The sequence below is a fragment of the Taudactylus pleione genome, unplaced genomic scaffold, assembly GCF_031769625.1.
Source record: "Taudactylus pleione unplaced genomic scaffold, aTauple2 ptg000313l, whole genome shotgun sequence".
Taxonomy (NCBI): Eukaryota; Metazoa; Chordata; class Amphibia; order Anura; family Myobatrachidae; genus Taudactylus; species Taudactylus pleione.
In genome coordinates this window covers 3,185,398-3,202,449 of record NW_028284714.1, presented here as the reverse complement: position 1 = coordinate 3,202,449, position 17,052 = coordinate 3,185,398, and the positions used below count along the sequence as shown (strand labels likewise).

General features: G+C 43.1%; 1 protein-coding gene across 1 annotated transcript; it reads right to left on the bottom strand.

Annotated features, from left to right (window-relative positions):
* Positions 1–332: 332 nt before the first annotated feature.
* Positions 333–1,280, bottom strand: LOC148510689 (olfactory receptor 1-like). The gene has a single exon (XM_088442496.1). It carries the CDS (start codon positions 1,278–1,280, stop codon positions 333–335), a length of 948 nt encoding a protein of 315 aa, XP_088298622.1.
* Between the last annotated feature and the right edge of the window lie 15,772 nt (positions 1,281–17,052).

Genomic DNA, 17,052 nt, shown 5'->3' with positions numbered 1-17,052 from the left:
TATATACACAGAGTAACCACTTCTAAATTAAATCATTGTTTAAGTTATGTACAGAACCCAATGTCTCAATTGTACTTCAAGGCAGAGATGCTTGTAATCACTTGCTGAACACAAATTAAACCTCATAATAGATTGAGTGAACTCTTTTCTATGGTGTATTACATACAGGATGCTGGTAGGGTCTGACATAATGGATGTAGAGACTTATAGTTACTGTACAGTAAAATTTTACCTAACTGTGGCACTTTATCCTAATATGCCCAACCAGATTGGCTCATTATCTTATTATGCCCAACCAGATCTGCACAGTGCCCCAATTCCACTAAATTATATTACTTAAAAGTATTTGTTCGTAAATGTTTGCAAATTATTCTTTTCAAGACACTCATTATTTCCTTGTTCCTCACACTGTATATTAGTGGATTGCTTAATGGAGTTAGCATAGTGTTTATTAAAGACTTAAACTTATTTTCATTATGGGAATTGTCTCCAGATGGCACCATATATAGAGCAATTAGAGACCCATAGTATATACAGACAATGAGCAGGTGAGAGCTGCAGGTGGAGAAAGCTTTTTTCCTTCCAGTGTTGGACGGCATCTTGAGGATGTTGATGATGATACAGATATAAGACGCTATAACACATAGAAATGGAAGCAATATTGTAACAATTGTTAGAAAATAATCTTCCCATATTATGATGGAAGTATCTGATGATGACATTTCCAGAATTGGAGCTAAGTCACAAAAGAAGTGATCAATAATATTTGAGTAACAAAACTGCAACTGAAACATACAAATAACTTCACTTGTATCAAGCAACAAGGCCAATAGCCATGCCAGGTACACCAGCTTACAGCAGGTCCTAATATTCATGATAGAAGAATAATGTAATGGGTCACAGATGGCCAGGTACCGGTCATAGGACATAGCTGTTAATAGAAAGCACTGAACAATGCCAAAGAAACTATATATATAAAATTGAAAAATACATCCAGTTATAAATATTTGGCTTCCATCCCACAATATAATATACAGTAACTGTGGTACAATACTTGAAGGAAAAAGAAGGTCGGTTAAGGCAAGATTTTGAATGAAAATGTACATGGGGTGTCTGAGATTGTCACTGACCAGCACTACTACAATGATCAAGAGGTTCCCTACTAATATAATAATGTAAATAAAAAGTAAGATAATAAAGAGAATGATATTGAAGTTGTGAAGGTTCTGGAACCCCAGGAGTAATACATCAGTGACTGAGGTCTGATTGTCCTCACACATGCTCACTGGACTAGTGATCTCCAGACCCTGTAGAAGGAACACAGAGCAACTATTTAAGAAAATAATTTTCTATGCAAATGAAGTAACTGCTAAATAGTAAATAAAACATTAATAGCAACAATGAAAAGAACTGATCTTGTCAAACTTTATTATGTTTTAATATAGTCCTGTTTTATCATATTGCTTTGTGGGAATGGTTCATTTATTTTAATTTTGCTAAGGAACAGTGCAATGTATACTTTATATAATGTAAATACAGTTAGGCTCATTTATAAACATTGCATTAAGGTGCAGATTTTACACTAAACCATAAAAACCAATTGGACACTGGCTTTCATTTTTTAGCTTGCACCAGAGAGGCAAAACCTATTTGCTTATTGTTTGCTACGGTACAAGACAAATTTTACAATGCTAACCAATTAATCAGAATATGGGGGACACACACTTGGTTGCTGATACCCTGCTTCTTATTTAAGTGTTATGAAGCAATATGTATAAACCATGTCCATATCCTGCATTGTTTTGTAGTGTTAATACTGTTTTTCTTGTGTGTTCTGTATAACTAATGAAAACTAATGTTCAGAATTATTCTTCTAAACTAAATTGATATTAAGGGCTCTATAGCAGGGGTCCGAGCAGATCCCGCTAATTATCATACTATCTATTGGCGAGCGCCAGAGCAATTCATTATTGCTCCGGTGCGGAGACAGCTGATCCAAAAATCATCTGTCTTCCCGGAGCGGCTTCACTACTTCTAATTTTCAACAAAAGCAGGTGATAATGTTCACTTTCACATGCTTTTGTAGAAATTAAGTGACAATGAATAGACCACTAAATGTTTATTGCTGTATTACTGTATCATTAGTTTAACACAATTAAGGTAATCATTCATTACAGTTTAGTGTTGTTAGTCATTTGTCTTTCAATTTTCAGTCTGTTTACACATTGAACTCTTCCACATCCCCCTATCGGTGATTTTTTGCACTAATATTTGTTTTTCCACTGAATTCTGCTTCCAGGGCGTTTTAAGAGAGGAGGGGGCCCGTGTGCAGCCTCCGTTTGGGCCCCCTCCTCTGAGCGCTGTAGATTCTGGCGTCATGCCAGAATGTACAGCACATGTGCAGGTATCCAGGAAAATGGCACCCATGCCTACTTTCCCAGAGACATCTTTTCTGCGCATGCGCAGATTCCTGGGAAAATGGCTGCCGCCATTTTCTCAGTGAGTGTTTGCTGCTCTGCAGCACCAATCCGGCGCTGCAGAACAGCACTTTGGGAATCAGCGGAGAAGTAAGTATTATTACCTGTGGGTGTAGGGTGTGCAGTGTGGGCCCCCTAGACCCAGGGACCCGTGTGCACGGCACACCTTGCACCCATTATAAAGACGCCTATGTCTGCTTCCCATGTCCTAATTAGTCTCCCTACCAAATTTGGTGACATTCAGGTTGTTAGGTTGAGCTACAAATGATTACAATGTAACAAACAAGTACTGCACACTCAATCTTATAAATAACAATGGGTGCTTAGTTATACATGTTAAATAGCAGCAGCATTTCAATATTTACTAGAAAAAAAAACAACATACCATTTTGCAAAAACATAAAAATTCCAATATTCACAGAAAATGACGGTGATAAAAGGCTTAATATTCATCAAGCATCTTAAAGATAGCCATGTAAAGTCAGCACAATTGGTCAGTGGCCTGATGGCCATTTCACCATTTCGGTGCTCTCAGGCACCTTCATCAGGAATCTCAAAGCAACCACATAAAACATCAAAAACAGCCTAAATGAAACAGAAAACGTCCAGTGCTGGTGCCAACACCCAACACTGCACTAACCTGAAGTCAATAAAAATCTAACTGGCTGCCGGAGCGTCACTCAGTCTGGCACCCAACTTTATATGACTATCTAAATCTTTAGGTTTCTTAATGAGTATTAAGCAAACTAGAAGCTGGTTTTCTTTCTGGTGAGTACTGGAATGCTGCTAAATATAATATATATTTGAAAGGAGCACTTACCACATTGAAATAGAACAGGTAAGTTGGAATTTATGAACACCAAAAACAGTACATCCTGCTTCACGAGTTGCTGGTCAGGCTGTCAATCATATATTCATCTAAACTATCAATGTTTCAATCCCATAACAGACCATTATCAAAATCTCCAACGATAAATCACCAGATGCTCTCGAGCCAAGCAAAGAGTATTTTTAAAATATCCTTTAATTCTATATTTCACTATATCTTATTTTGTGTCTTAAAATATCTCTCAACACTTTTCCCCACAGGAAACAATGATTAAAAAATCAGTAATTTTTTTTGTTCCACTTACCAAAATAGGTATCAGATATACATCTGGTGTTATGAGAGGATCTAACTAATGATCTCAGTGAAAATCAAACACAAAAATGCTGCAAGTAATGTATACAGTAGGGTGTGTCTGTTCTCTTCAGATGTTTCTCTTCAGATGTTTATTCAAAAACACCTACTATAATACTAACCCACAGCCCAGTTATCATTTGCCTGTTACTTGCTACAGTTACTGTTCCTGCTCTTTTATATGCTTGCAGCATAGTGGTGATGATCTTTTTTTGTATCCATAGTAGTGAAAATTGACTGAAAGTCCCATGAGTGCTTCAGAAAGAAAACAACAAAGACTTAATTGCACATATTGATAATTAATAGTCTAAATATAACTAAAAATGGATTAACGGAAATACTTGAAAAACAAATGTCTCCTCTATACATAGAGTACAGGCAATCAGTATTTAATACCGCCGGCCGCATGGCTGGCAGTTCGATTCCCGGCAGCGTCAGGCCGACAGAGGAACAGATCCCGGCAGCGGCAGCCTGACAATGCTGGAAATCCTGACCGTCCCCAGTTTAGTATGAACTAACCTAACCTATCCCCCTAACCCTAACTCTCCCTTAGGGGTGCCTAACCCTAACCTCCCCCCCCAAGTGCCTAACTCTAATCCCCCCTCTAAGTGCCTAAACCTAACCCCCCCTTCCCCGCTGCCTAAACCTAAGTCATCCGGGGGGGTGCCTGACCCTAACCTCCCCCCGGGTGTGCCTAACCCTAACCCTCCCTCCCCCTAGCCTAACCCTAACCTCCCGGGGGGGTGCCTGACCCTAAGTCACCCCCGGGCAGGGCCGCCATCAGGGGGGGACTGCCGGGACTAAAGTCCCGGGCCCGAACCCTTGCAGTATGGGAGGGGGCCCGTGCCCGATCCTACCCCCGATGTACAGCCCACACTTACCCTTCCCCTTCCCATGGGCCGGCCAGATTCCCCTCTACAGCCTGTGACTGCAATGGGGGCGGAGCCAATGTGACAAGCTCCGCCCACATACACCAGCGAATCGTGACATTGTGGAGGGGGCGGGGCTAATGATGTGAGGTGCCCGCTATCAGTAGCAACCTCCTGTTGCATCAAAATGTAAGTAATAATAAGTATGTACTGTGTTTTAGCATGTGTATGTATGTGTCTGTATGTGTTACAGTGTATATATGTTAGTGTGTGTATATATATATGTATGCTAGTATGTATATATGTGTATGTTTGTGTTACAGTGTATATATGTGTATGTATGTTAGTGTGTATTTATATATATATATATATATATATATATATATGTTAGTGTGTATATATGTGTATTATATATGTATGTGTTATAGTGTATATACTGTGTGTGTATGTATGTGTATGTGTGTAAGAGTGCATATCGTATGCATGTGTTAGTGTGTATATATGTGTATGTATGTGTCAGAGTGTACATACTGTGTGTGTATATATGTGTATGTGTTAGAGTGTACATACTGTGTGTGTATATATGTGTAAGAGTGTATATGTGTATGCATTTGTTAGTGTGTATATATGTACATGTATGTGTTAATGTGTATATGTGTGTTATATATAATATATACATGTTTGCTATAAACTGTATAATATGTGTGTGTATATATATATATATATATATATATATATAAGCGCAACTTGTCGCTCGGCACTCAGGAAGAAGAGAATACCACCAGGTGCCTTCCTGCAGCGTATATAAAGTTCATTCCTATAGTGTGGTGTAGCAACCACCCACAAAAAGGAAAAGGCGTCACTCCTGGACTTTGTGAAAAATATTATATTGAAGTCATCAAATATACAAATAGTCTGGTCGACGTTTCAAGGTCTTACGACCTTTTCACAGCGTGAAAAGGTCGTAAGACCTTGAAACGTCGACCAGACTATTTGTATATTTGATGACTTCAATATAATATTTTTCACAAAGTCCAGGAGTGACGCCTTTTCCTTTTTGTGGGTGGTTGCTACACCACACTATAGGAATGAACTATATATATATATATCACCAGACGGCCAGCATTCCAAACACCATTCAGATAAACTTCACGGGTGCCCTCCAAGGTATCCCAGCAAGAGATCCAAATGCAGCAAGTGAACGGAGGCACTCCAAAATAATGCAACAAAGCTAGGCAAATAGTTTCAACGTTTCGACATTTTATTATCTCGTCTTCAGGATGTATCCTGAAGACGAGATAATAAAATCTCAAAACATTGAAACTATTTGCCTAGCTTTGTTGCATTATTTTGGAGAGCCTCCGTTCACTTGCTATATGTATGTATGTATGTATGTACGCATATATATATATATATATGCTATACCCTTTATATATTATATATGTGTGCATATGTGTGTGTATATAAGACACCCCCCCCCCGAAAATCCTGCGTATGCCTGTGTTCAATACAAATTTTATTTTCCTTTGGAGTCGGTGCGCATGACATCATGACATGACGCTGGAAGGAAGATGTCAGAGGAGCCGAGGCGTGTGATGAGCAACGTCAGACAGACCTGGAGGAGAATGGCAGAAGGAAGGCTCATTCTTCAAGGCGATAAGGTAAGTCATGACTCATGCGGTAGCGGGGGAAGGGGGGTGGAGGGCCCAGGGGCCCTGCCTATTTTGTCAGTCCCGGGCCCCACAATTTCTAATGGCAGCCCTGCCCCCGGGAGCCCTAAACCTAACCCTCCTCCCCCTGCGGCCTTTGATCGGGATGCCGGGCGCCGGTCTCCAGGCGTTGGTGAAATGAGTGGCGTCTACATCTAGACACCGGTCATTTCACCCTCGCCGGGATATGACAGTCGGGAAGCCGGCTGTCGGTATAATGTCAGCCGGCTTCCCGATTGCATCCCCAGTACAGCGTGCTATATAAACCAAGTGTAAGCAAGATAAGCACTATTGTACTGCGTACGTGTACAGAAAAAAATACATATTTATCTTTATAAAGAATTTTGTGCAGGGGCGTTTCAAGATAGGGGTCCGTATGCAGTCTCTGTCCGGGGACCCTCCTCTCTCTTCAATGGCCAGCTGCGCACTGAGCACATCGCTGCAGTGGTAGACTCTGGGCACTAGAGTGTGTCCAGAGTGTACAGCGCATACCCAGGTCACCAGAAAAATGGTGCTGTGGCCATTTTCCCGGTGTTTCCCTACTGCGCATGCGCAAAACGCTGGGAAACAGGCTGTTGCAGCCATTTTCCAAGCGATTTTGACAGCTATGAAACCAGCGCCGACATGGGACTCCAGCGGCGGAGTGATAAGTATTAAAAATATGGGTGCAGGGTGTGCAGTGTGGGCCCTGCCTGGACCCAGGAGTGCTGTGTGCCCCGAACACCCTCTACATATTATAGAAACGCCTCTGATTGTGTGAGTTGCAAACAACTGTTTATGTCTGGAGAGGTGGAATGAGGGAAAGAAGGGGTACACAGGTGGAGATGGCATACAGTGAGCATGTGTTCAGGTGTATCTCTTGCTTGTGCTAGAGACAGATGCATATGTATGCTCATAATTGGCTTATTGTGGAATTATTTCTCCAGATGGTATCAATGAAATATATTAGCATTGTGGCTATTTTATATCAATGTGTGACTGTTTACTCAAATTACATGTCATGTCCATGGCAGCTGCTGGGAAGTCGTGGTGTTTATAGCACTAATTGTATTACACTGTCTGGCAGAAGTATACACTGGAATGTTACTTGTTACTGGTGCTTCCTGGTTCTTGTTATGAATCTGTTCTGTACATAATGTTACATTGGTGTTTCATGCTTTTCTCCAGTTACTAAGCACATTGTGGTTGCTCCAAACTAAGGGCCTCATTTACTAACGAGTTTTATCACCAAAACAAGTGATACATTTCACTGTGTATGATAATAGTGCTTCAGCCAATCAGCTCCCAACTGTCAACTGTTAGAAAAATGACAGGTGGGAGCTGATTGGCTGAAGCACTATTATCAATAGTTTGGGGCCTAAGTGTGGATATACAAACATCCTCTCATGGGTGTAAAAGTGGTGTAGCGGATTAAAACAAATTTTAGTGTATTACTTCCAGAAGCTACTATATGGATGGCAGTAACAGAAGCTTACATAGGTGAAATGCAGATAGATGCTAACAGAAATGAAGGATGACAGCTGGAGAAGCTTCACTCAAACTCTCATAGTGCATTCAGCAGTGTGGTGATAAATCTAGTTTTGACAATGATATTGAGGACTGGGAAACATAAATATATAAGAGTGAATTATACTCACAGGCCAATCATATTTAGGAAGATACTAGCAGTTTTTCTGAGTATCATGATCCCTCAGACTTACTGGGCAAAATGTAATAGGGTCCGAGTTTGTAAAATGTGAGTGTATAGAGCTATACTCGCACATTTTTACAATTTACCTTATGTAATAGAGTGCAAGAACATGCATACTCGCATGTTTCTAACACCCCCCGCAACTCACAATGGCATAACATGCATCCAGATGTTTTACCATTGTGAGGATACAAGTCGGGCAATGTAATAGAGTGTGAATGTTTAACTATCTAAGAGCTTCAGGCTAGCGAATGTAGTCTGAGCAGGTCCAAGCTACACAGAAACATGCACAGATCTGTGAGATCTGTGTATGTTTCTGTGTGTAAAAAAAAAAACTGAAAAAAAAAAAAAATGACGTGCCCCCCCCCCCTTCCCCCATTACAAGCAAAATCAGCCAAGTGCTCAGTAAAAATACAGGGGAAAAAAGGTGTAGGGTTCCCCTGTATTTTAAGAACTAGTACCAGGTTCTCTTGTCCTGTTTAAGAAAATATGGGGGGAAAAATTACATAGGGGGCCCATGTATTGTCACCTACCAACACCAGGCTCAGTGAGCCAGTCCTGGTTGTGGAAAAAGGTAGACAAAATAAGTAAGGTATCTACTGCAAGGTTCCTCTCTATTAACCTTACGGTTCCCATCATAGGCTGCAATGTAGCAGTTCCCCCCATAGACTTCAATGGCGCTTTCCCACCATTGAAGTCTATGGAGGAAAGTTTAACAGACAAACTGGCGGCTCCTGTAATGACAGGAGTCACGTGGGTACCAGTCATGGAATTTTTTTTACAGGTGTCGTGGATGCTACTGGACAAGTGGATATGAATGGCTACAGGGATTATAGGTGAGTATGCGTGAGTGTGAATGTGAGTGTAAATGTGAGTGTGCATCCATGTTTAAATAAAATTTTAATTTCATGGTGTGTGTGTCCTGTCTTTATTTTAATATGTCTTTTGAAGGTGAACTAGAAGTACAAGCGGGCCCTTAATAACCTGCATGCTGGTACTTGTGGTTCTCCAAATACCAGCATGTGGGGGAGGCTTGCTTGGACCTCTAGTTCTCCAGTAAAAAAACATAGTATTCATTCTCTTTTTTTTACACATTTACACAATCAACCCGACACGCTCCTGCCAGGGGTGCGGGGGACTGTACCGAGCTATAAGCCCAGGCCTGGGGTGCCCTGTAAAGGGGAGCCCCTTTATTGGGGGAGGTCCCCACCTCCCCATGGATCCCTGGCCTGGGCTGACTAGCAGTCAGGTATAATGCTTTAGATGGGGGACCCAGTGAAAAGTTTCCCCAGCTGTTGCATTGCACCCCCGATAGAAAGAGTCTGGTGTTGGTTATGGAAAATTGAGGGGATGCCTACTCATTTTGTCCCCTTTATTTCCACTACTAGGACCAGTTCAACATAGCCTGGAGCTGGTTCATAAAATACAGGGGAACCCTTCACATTTTTCCCCTGTATTTTAAGAACCAGGACAGGCTCAACAGAGCCTGATGCTGATTCTTAAAATACAGGGGAACCCTAAACATTTTTTACCCTGTATTTTAATAAACAGAACAGGCTCAACAGAGCCTGTGGCTGGTTATGCTTTTAGGGGGGAACCCCATGTAATTTTTTATATTTTACTATTCTTTCAAAAACAGAAGCATTCACAGATCTCACTGACTTGTGAAGGCTTCGGTATAACTTGTACCCTTTAATGCTAGTTGCATTAAAAAGTCTGAGTTTTCAATGTAATAACCTCAAACTCAAAAGTTCGCAGGCTATTATATTTGGTGAGTTGTGGGACAAACTTGGACCTTTAAATGTGCGAGAAGGTCAGAGTTTGTCCCACTATTGTGATCACAGCTGCGATCATGCACGCAGACCCACTGCGAAAATATGCTAATATTTACAATCGCAATGCAACATAAGGACGCCCACTTCCTCTTACTTATAGCCATAATACCTTGCAAGTCTGCAAAACTATCGGTAACACCGAGTACAGTACCATCAGACCTTCATGCAGTTACAACAGGTCTGACCTTACGCAGAATTTTCTAACCTCATCGCACGCAGTGAAAGTTCAAACTGTGTATGCCATCGCAGTGGCTAATTTATGAATACCTCTTTAATGGTGTTCAAACGCACTTGCACGTCTGTGTTTCCCCGACCTTCCTCTGTCAACACCCCCAAATGGTTATTTCCTGTCAATCACTCTGCGATTGGTCTGCGTGGTCACTGCAATCACAGTGTGATCGCAGTAGAGCCTTCGCGCACTGTGATCACGATCTGTAATGAGTCAGGGCCTCCATTTCTAACCTTGCATCAAGACCAGAGTCTACTGACCACTGAAAAAGTACTGTCTTGTCTGCAAATGTATATTGTAGCAAGACCACCATTTTCCATGCGCATTAGATATTACACAAAAGTAGACCTGGCAAAAGCATATCTGCAGATGGAGGTGGAGGAAGCTTCAAAGAAATATCTCACCATAAATACACACTAAGGACTGTTACAATGTAAAGAGCCTTTATTTGGCATAGCTTCATCTCCTGTGCTCTGAGAAAGAGCAAAGGAGCAAGTACTGTACAAAAAGTAATCCCAGGAAGGCAGTGTTATCTAGATGATATTATTGTCACTGCCAGACTTAATGCTGAGCACCTCAATATTTTAATGGAGACACTGGCGACGGTGTGCTTAATAGCGCACCTGGAACGCAGAGTTGCTACCAGTGCTGCCGGGATGACACTGGCGACTGTGTGCTAATTTGCGCACCTGGAATGCAGAGTTGCTACCAGTGCTGCCAGGATGGCACTGGCAATGGTGTGCTAGATTGCGCACCTGGAATGCAGAGTTTGTACCAGTGCTGCCGGGATGACACTGGTGCCGGATGGTGACAGACACTACTGGGGTAGGAAGCGTGCTGCCCAGATGGAACAAGAAGCATGTGTGGATGAGATGTAAGTGAAGCCACCTGGATGGAATAAATGGCACACATGAAACACAGCTAGACTGACTCAGGAGCTCGACTGACAAGCAGTAGACTGGAAACCGGATGTATGAAAAAACTCTATCACCGGCATGGAGTGAGGGGCTGGCTGGAATTTAACAGAAACAAGTCCCAACCAGAGCAAGTCTCCATAATGACAGATTATTGAGCACCTGGGCTGTGTTCAGACAGGAGAATCAATCAGTGTGCACCTGATGCTGCACACAGACAGGCAGTAATTAAATCCATGCCTCAGGCTGTAAACTGCAGATCCTAACAGTATCCCCCCTTGACGAGGGGTTAAGGAACCCCTAGACCCTGGTTTGTCCGGAAAGTCCTCAAAAAAATCTTTTCCTCAGGATAGGATCATGTAATGACTTTTGTGGAATCCAGGAGCACTCCTCCGGACCGTATCCTTTCCAGTGAACAAGAAACTGGAGACCACCTCTGGAAATTCTAGAGTCCAGTATCTTTTCCACGCCAATCCTCGAATGCCCATTTGATAGCTAAAAGTTCTCGGTTCCCCACGTCATAATTCCTCTCTGCCGACTGGAACTTTTGTGAGAAAAAGGCACACGGGTATAATTTATTGTCCCTTGGGTCCTTTTGAGAAAGTATGGCTCCCACTCCTACCTCGGAAGCATCCACCTCCACAATGAAAGGAAGGTCCAGATTGGGATGATGGAGGAAAGAAGTACACGCAAAGGCCGACTTGAGCTGATTAAATGCCTGTACAGCTTTGGGAGGCCAATTACAAACATCCGTCCCTTTTATGGTTAAGTCCATGATTGGAGAAACAATAGTGGAGAATGACTTAATAAATCGACGATAATAATTGGAGAACCCCAGAAATCGCTGTATGGCCTTCAGAGACTAGGGTTGCTCCCAATCTAAGACTGCCTTCACCTTATTTGGGTCCATGGAGAATCCCCGAGAAGAGATGATGTAGCCCAAAAAAGATATCTCCTCCACTTCGAACTCACAGTTCTCCAATTTGGCATACAAATTATTCTCCAAAAGTCATCCAAATATACAACTGCGAAGACTCCAAGGAAATCTATCAAGATGTCATTAATGAAGTCCTGGAAGACAGCTGGGGCATTGGACAACCTGAACATCATGACCAGATACTCGAAATGTCCAGAGTGAGTGTTGAACGCCGTCTTCCATTCATCACCTTCACAAATACGGATGAGATTATAAGATCTGCATAAATCAATCTTAGAGAATATCGATGCCTCCCATAGCTGGTCAAACAAAACAGAGATCAATGGCAGCGGGTAGGCATTCTTTACCATGATCTTGTTTAGACCACGAAGTCTACGCAAGGCTGTAGTGATCCATCCTTCTTTTGGACAAAGAAAAAACTGGTGCCTACTGGGGACATAGATGGTTAGATGAACCCTTTCTCCAAGGCATCCTCAATATACTCTTGCATAGCCTTGCTTTCGGGAACCGACAAGTAATAGAGCCTACCCTTTGGGAGTCTGGGCATCAGGAAGCAGATCGATGGCACAATCATAGGACCAATGAGGTTGTAGAACATTGGCTTTTTTCTTGGAAAAAACATCCACCAGATCAGGATAGGGAGCATGAATCGTGGAGGTTTCTGTAGAAACAAATGTGGCCAGACGAACACCATGTGAGAGACAGTGCATGAAGCAGGAGGAAACCCACTGTAGAATCTCCACAGTCTGCCACTGGATAACTGGGTTGTGCTTTTTCAATCATTGTTGACCCAGAACAATGGGAGCCATTGGGCATTGGAGAAGAAGAAATGACAGTTTTTCTTGATGGAGCACTCCCACGGTCAATTGTATAGGTGGTGTCCGGAAGGTGATGGGGACTGAAGAGAGGCTCCTGCCAACAAGACCAACTATGGCAAGTGGGTTATCCAGAGGTTCAGGAGCAAGTCCCAAGATCTCGAAGAAGATCTGGTCCATAAAATTCTCTGCGGCCCCACAATCTATAAAGGCAGAGACTGAAACTTGACCAGCAGACGACTTGAGCAAAGTGGGGAATAGGACAGAATTCCTAGGAGAGATAGATGCAAGGCCTAGATGTAACTCTCCACTACCATCAATACCATGCATTTTCCTGATTTGAAAGGATAGAGTGGAACCATATGTCCTTTTGCTCTGCAGTACAAGCAAAGCCCTAGTGTGTGCCTCCTCTGTTTCTCCTCGAGAGGAAGACAGAAAGCTCCCACATGCATTGGTTTTTCCTGTACCATAGAAGGATCCCAAGGCGGAGAATGGGAGGCTTGAGATGGCAGGATCATCTCCAGCTTGCAGTCCCGGAGACGTCGGTCAATGCGTATGGATAGACCCATTAATTAATCCAAGGTACCTGTGGGGGAATATTGAACCAGGAGGTCTTTAATCTGCTCCAACAGACCCAAACAGAATTGACTTCGCAGAGCGGGATTATTCCACTCAGCGTCCATGGTCCATTTCCAGGCATTCTGTGCAGTAATCCTCCACTACCTGGTTCCCCTGTCTCAGAGACCGAAGGCTAGCTTCTGCCAGAGCTGCCTTATCTGGGTCCTCGTATAATAGTCCGAGAGCAGTGAAAAAGGAGTCTACGGTCTGGAGGACTGTAAAAGTGGAGGGTACAGGGCAAGTCTGAGGATACCCCTGTAGGAGGGAAATAATTATCCCAACTCGCTGGACTTCAGAACCTGACGATTGAGGCCTGAGTTTGAAATAAAGCTTGCAACTTTCCTTAAATTCATGCAATTCCCCAAAAAGCGGTCAGGCAAATTTAATTTGGGCTCATGAATCATGATACTACTGGATCCAATACGTGTCTGCTCAATTTGGACAGAAAGTTCTTGGACCTTCTGGGTTAGCACCTGAATCTGGATTGCCAGAATTTGCGCTGGATTCTCACCAGTTTCCATGGCTAAACTCAATTTTATGGCTGGTGATAAAGTTAGAAATGGATGGTAGTCTGGTCAGATATTGTGCTAGTCTTGAGGGTGGATTTTGCATGGACATGGACATGGACATGGGCTGTGGAAGCAGCTTTGAGGGCTGGTGAGCTTTGGCTCATTATGGCCAGATACCTGGAGGTGAGATGCAGCCTCTGGGCTGTTAGAACAGCCTTGGGAGGCATATTGTGGCCTTTATAGTCATAGCCCAGGGACTACTGGTGTGAAGCAGCCTTTGGCCTGTTGCAGCAGCCTTCAGGGCTGATAGTGACCTGGGGCCCCAGAACCGTTGCAGCTTTTGGGCTGATGAGACTCAGGTGAGGTATGCAATAAGAACGTGGGGCTGCTACCAGTGCTGCCGAGATGACACTGGCAACGGTGTGCTTAATAGCACACCTGGAATGCAGAGTTGCTACCAGTGCCACCGGCATGACACTGGTGATGGGGTGCTAATTTGCGCACATGGAATGCAGAGTTGCTATCAGTGTCGCCGGGATGACACTGGCAATGGTGTGCTAGATTGCGCACCTGGAATGCAGAGCTGCTACCAGTGCCGCCAGGATGACACTGGCTACGATGTGCTAGATTGCGCACCTGGAACACAGAGTAGCTACCAGTGCCGCCGGGATGACACTGGTGACGGGGTGCTAATTTGCGCACCTGGAATGCAGAGCTGCTACCAGTGCCGCCAGGATGACACTGGCAATGGTGCGCTAGATTGTGCACCTGGAACGCAGAGTTGCTACCAGTGCCACCGGGTTGACTCTGGCGACGGTGTGCTAAGTTGCACACCGGGGAAGGCAGAGCTGCTACCAGTGCCAATGGGATGACACTGGCACCGGATGGTGACAGACGCTTCTGGGGTAGGAAGCGCTCCATGCTGCCCAGGTGGAACAAGCAGCACGCATGGTCGAGATGTTGGTGCAATAAACGGCATACACGAAATACAGCTCAGGAGCTCGACTGACAAGCAGGAGACTGGAAACTGGAAGTATGAAAAACTCTATCATCGGCATGGAGTGAAGGGCTGGCTGGAATTTGACAAGGCCCAACCAGAGCAAGTCTCCATAATGACAGATTATTGAGCACCTGGGCTGTGTTCAGACTGGAGAGTCAATCAGTGTGTACCTGATGTTGCACACAGACAGGCAGTAATTAATGTCGTGCCTTAGGCTGGAAACTGCAGATCCTAACATCAGCACAGTGACCGAGGTCACAGGCTGGGCTCACCATCGCAAATATTAATCGCAATGGTGGACAACGACAGGTCGGCCAGCCAGCTGAGTAAGCCTCAGTTTACTCAGGATGGCCGGCTTGTGAGGCAAGTAAACTGCGTACGCAGTTCCTGGCCTTGCCACTCCCAGAAAATGGGGCAGACATGCCACTATTTCCGGGAATACTGCCTGACCCCGCCCTTGCACTGCCCTTTAAATGCTTCTGCCTGTCAGTCAGGAAGAGGCATCGAAGGGGCTGCGTGTGGATGCACACTTGCAGGATGGTTCAGATTCCCGATAATCCGGCATCTGCATTCAGTATTGTACTTGAAAGCAATGCTAAATCAGCCCCTAACAGTTTATAATGAAATATGCAAACTTTTAAATATTTGCATATCATACAGGGACTACACAACTCAAAGGACAAAATAGAGGCTGTGTTGCAAGCATCTTGCCCACAGCTTAGATCATGCTTAGGCATAATTAATTACTACCATAAATTTCTGCCAAACATTGTCACAGTCTTGCACCCTATGAACACACTCTTACAAAAGGATGCACACTGAAAATTGAGAGTGTGAAAAAGCATTCTTGGAAACCAAGAAATTGATCACATCTGAAAAAGTCTTAACTAATTTTAGCCTCATAAGGTTAGCATTTGATTCTTTACTTTACATGGTCGGATTATTCACAAGGTGGTGTAAATAGCCACCTAAGACAATGGCATTACCTTAATTAAAAACATTCGATAGCCCAGGAAATGGATTGGGGTTGATTTGCTGCTGCTGGATCCGAGGGTGGAGGTAGGCTTAACTGGAGCAGTGGACCCCTCTGGCAGATTAGTAATGTGATTTGTGGCCTGTCCCACTGGCAGCTACAACTCAGTGTGCTGGGAGTCAGGACTAGGTGCGTTTAATCAGAGACTTTGTCAAAATGTATTAGAGCATGGCCTGCTGTTGCTGTACACCTGGATAATACTACTCCTACCTTGGTCTACTGAATGGCAACATTGCCATATTAACTCTACAGCTTTGAGAGTTTGAATGGTTTTCGTTATCAGTATCCGCAACCCCAGTAATTTCATCTTTGGGAGCAAATAACATGCATAAATGTAGGTACTGCTGAAGTGAGGCATAGAGATTTCAGCAAGGTCATCAGATGACTCAGCATGGATGTGGTAATATGCAGTTTTTAATCTAATATTTGGTATGACTTGAACCTGGAGAAAGGTGGTTTGAGTGGAAATATTGTTTGTTAGTAAAACTTTTATGCACTGTGATGGCTCCTCTTTGTTTTTTTTATATTTGTGTGTGTATATATGTGAATACATGTGTATTTATATATATTATATATATTTATACATTACATACACATCTATCTTTCTATCTATCTATCTATCTATCTATCTATCTATCTATCTCAGTAGTCAATCCCTCACTGCCTGGGGAAAAGGTCAGAGGCCTGTTTAGAGACACTGTGGTTACTGAATGTGCTGCTCTAAAAACTTTTTGCGAGAAGGACGTTAGGTTCTTCCACTCGGAGATTGGGATTCATTTTGTTTAGTTAGAGCTGGACAGACCAGGATTTACTTTTGTGTTTTGTTTATTTTTGTTCTGCTAATAAAATTAGCTGTGGATATTTGTACCAGGACCCTGGACTGGTAATTACTACTACTTGATTGTTGCAACCATTTACCATAGGAGATGGCACCCTTTCCCTGATCTTGCGCCATATATATATGAATATAGAAAAATAGAGCGTAAAAAGTGCCTAAAAGTGTATAGCAATTGTGATATTTCTTTGATAGCGTGAACTAGGAAGTGCAACATGAACAAATTAAATTATAAAATGATGAATAGATCTCATAAACTGGACTTGGTTTGGTGGTCTTCGGTCATATGACCACCATATGGTTCATGGTATATATGATAAAAAATTGCATAAATACTGCATGCACCAATAATGACAACTGTGGTTAAATTAGGAGCAGTATAGCCCCCAAAAAACATAAAAA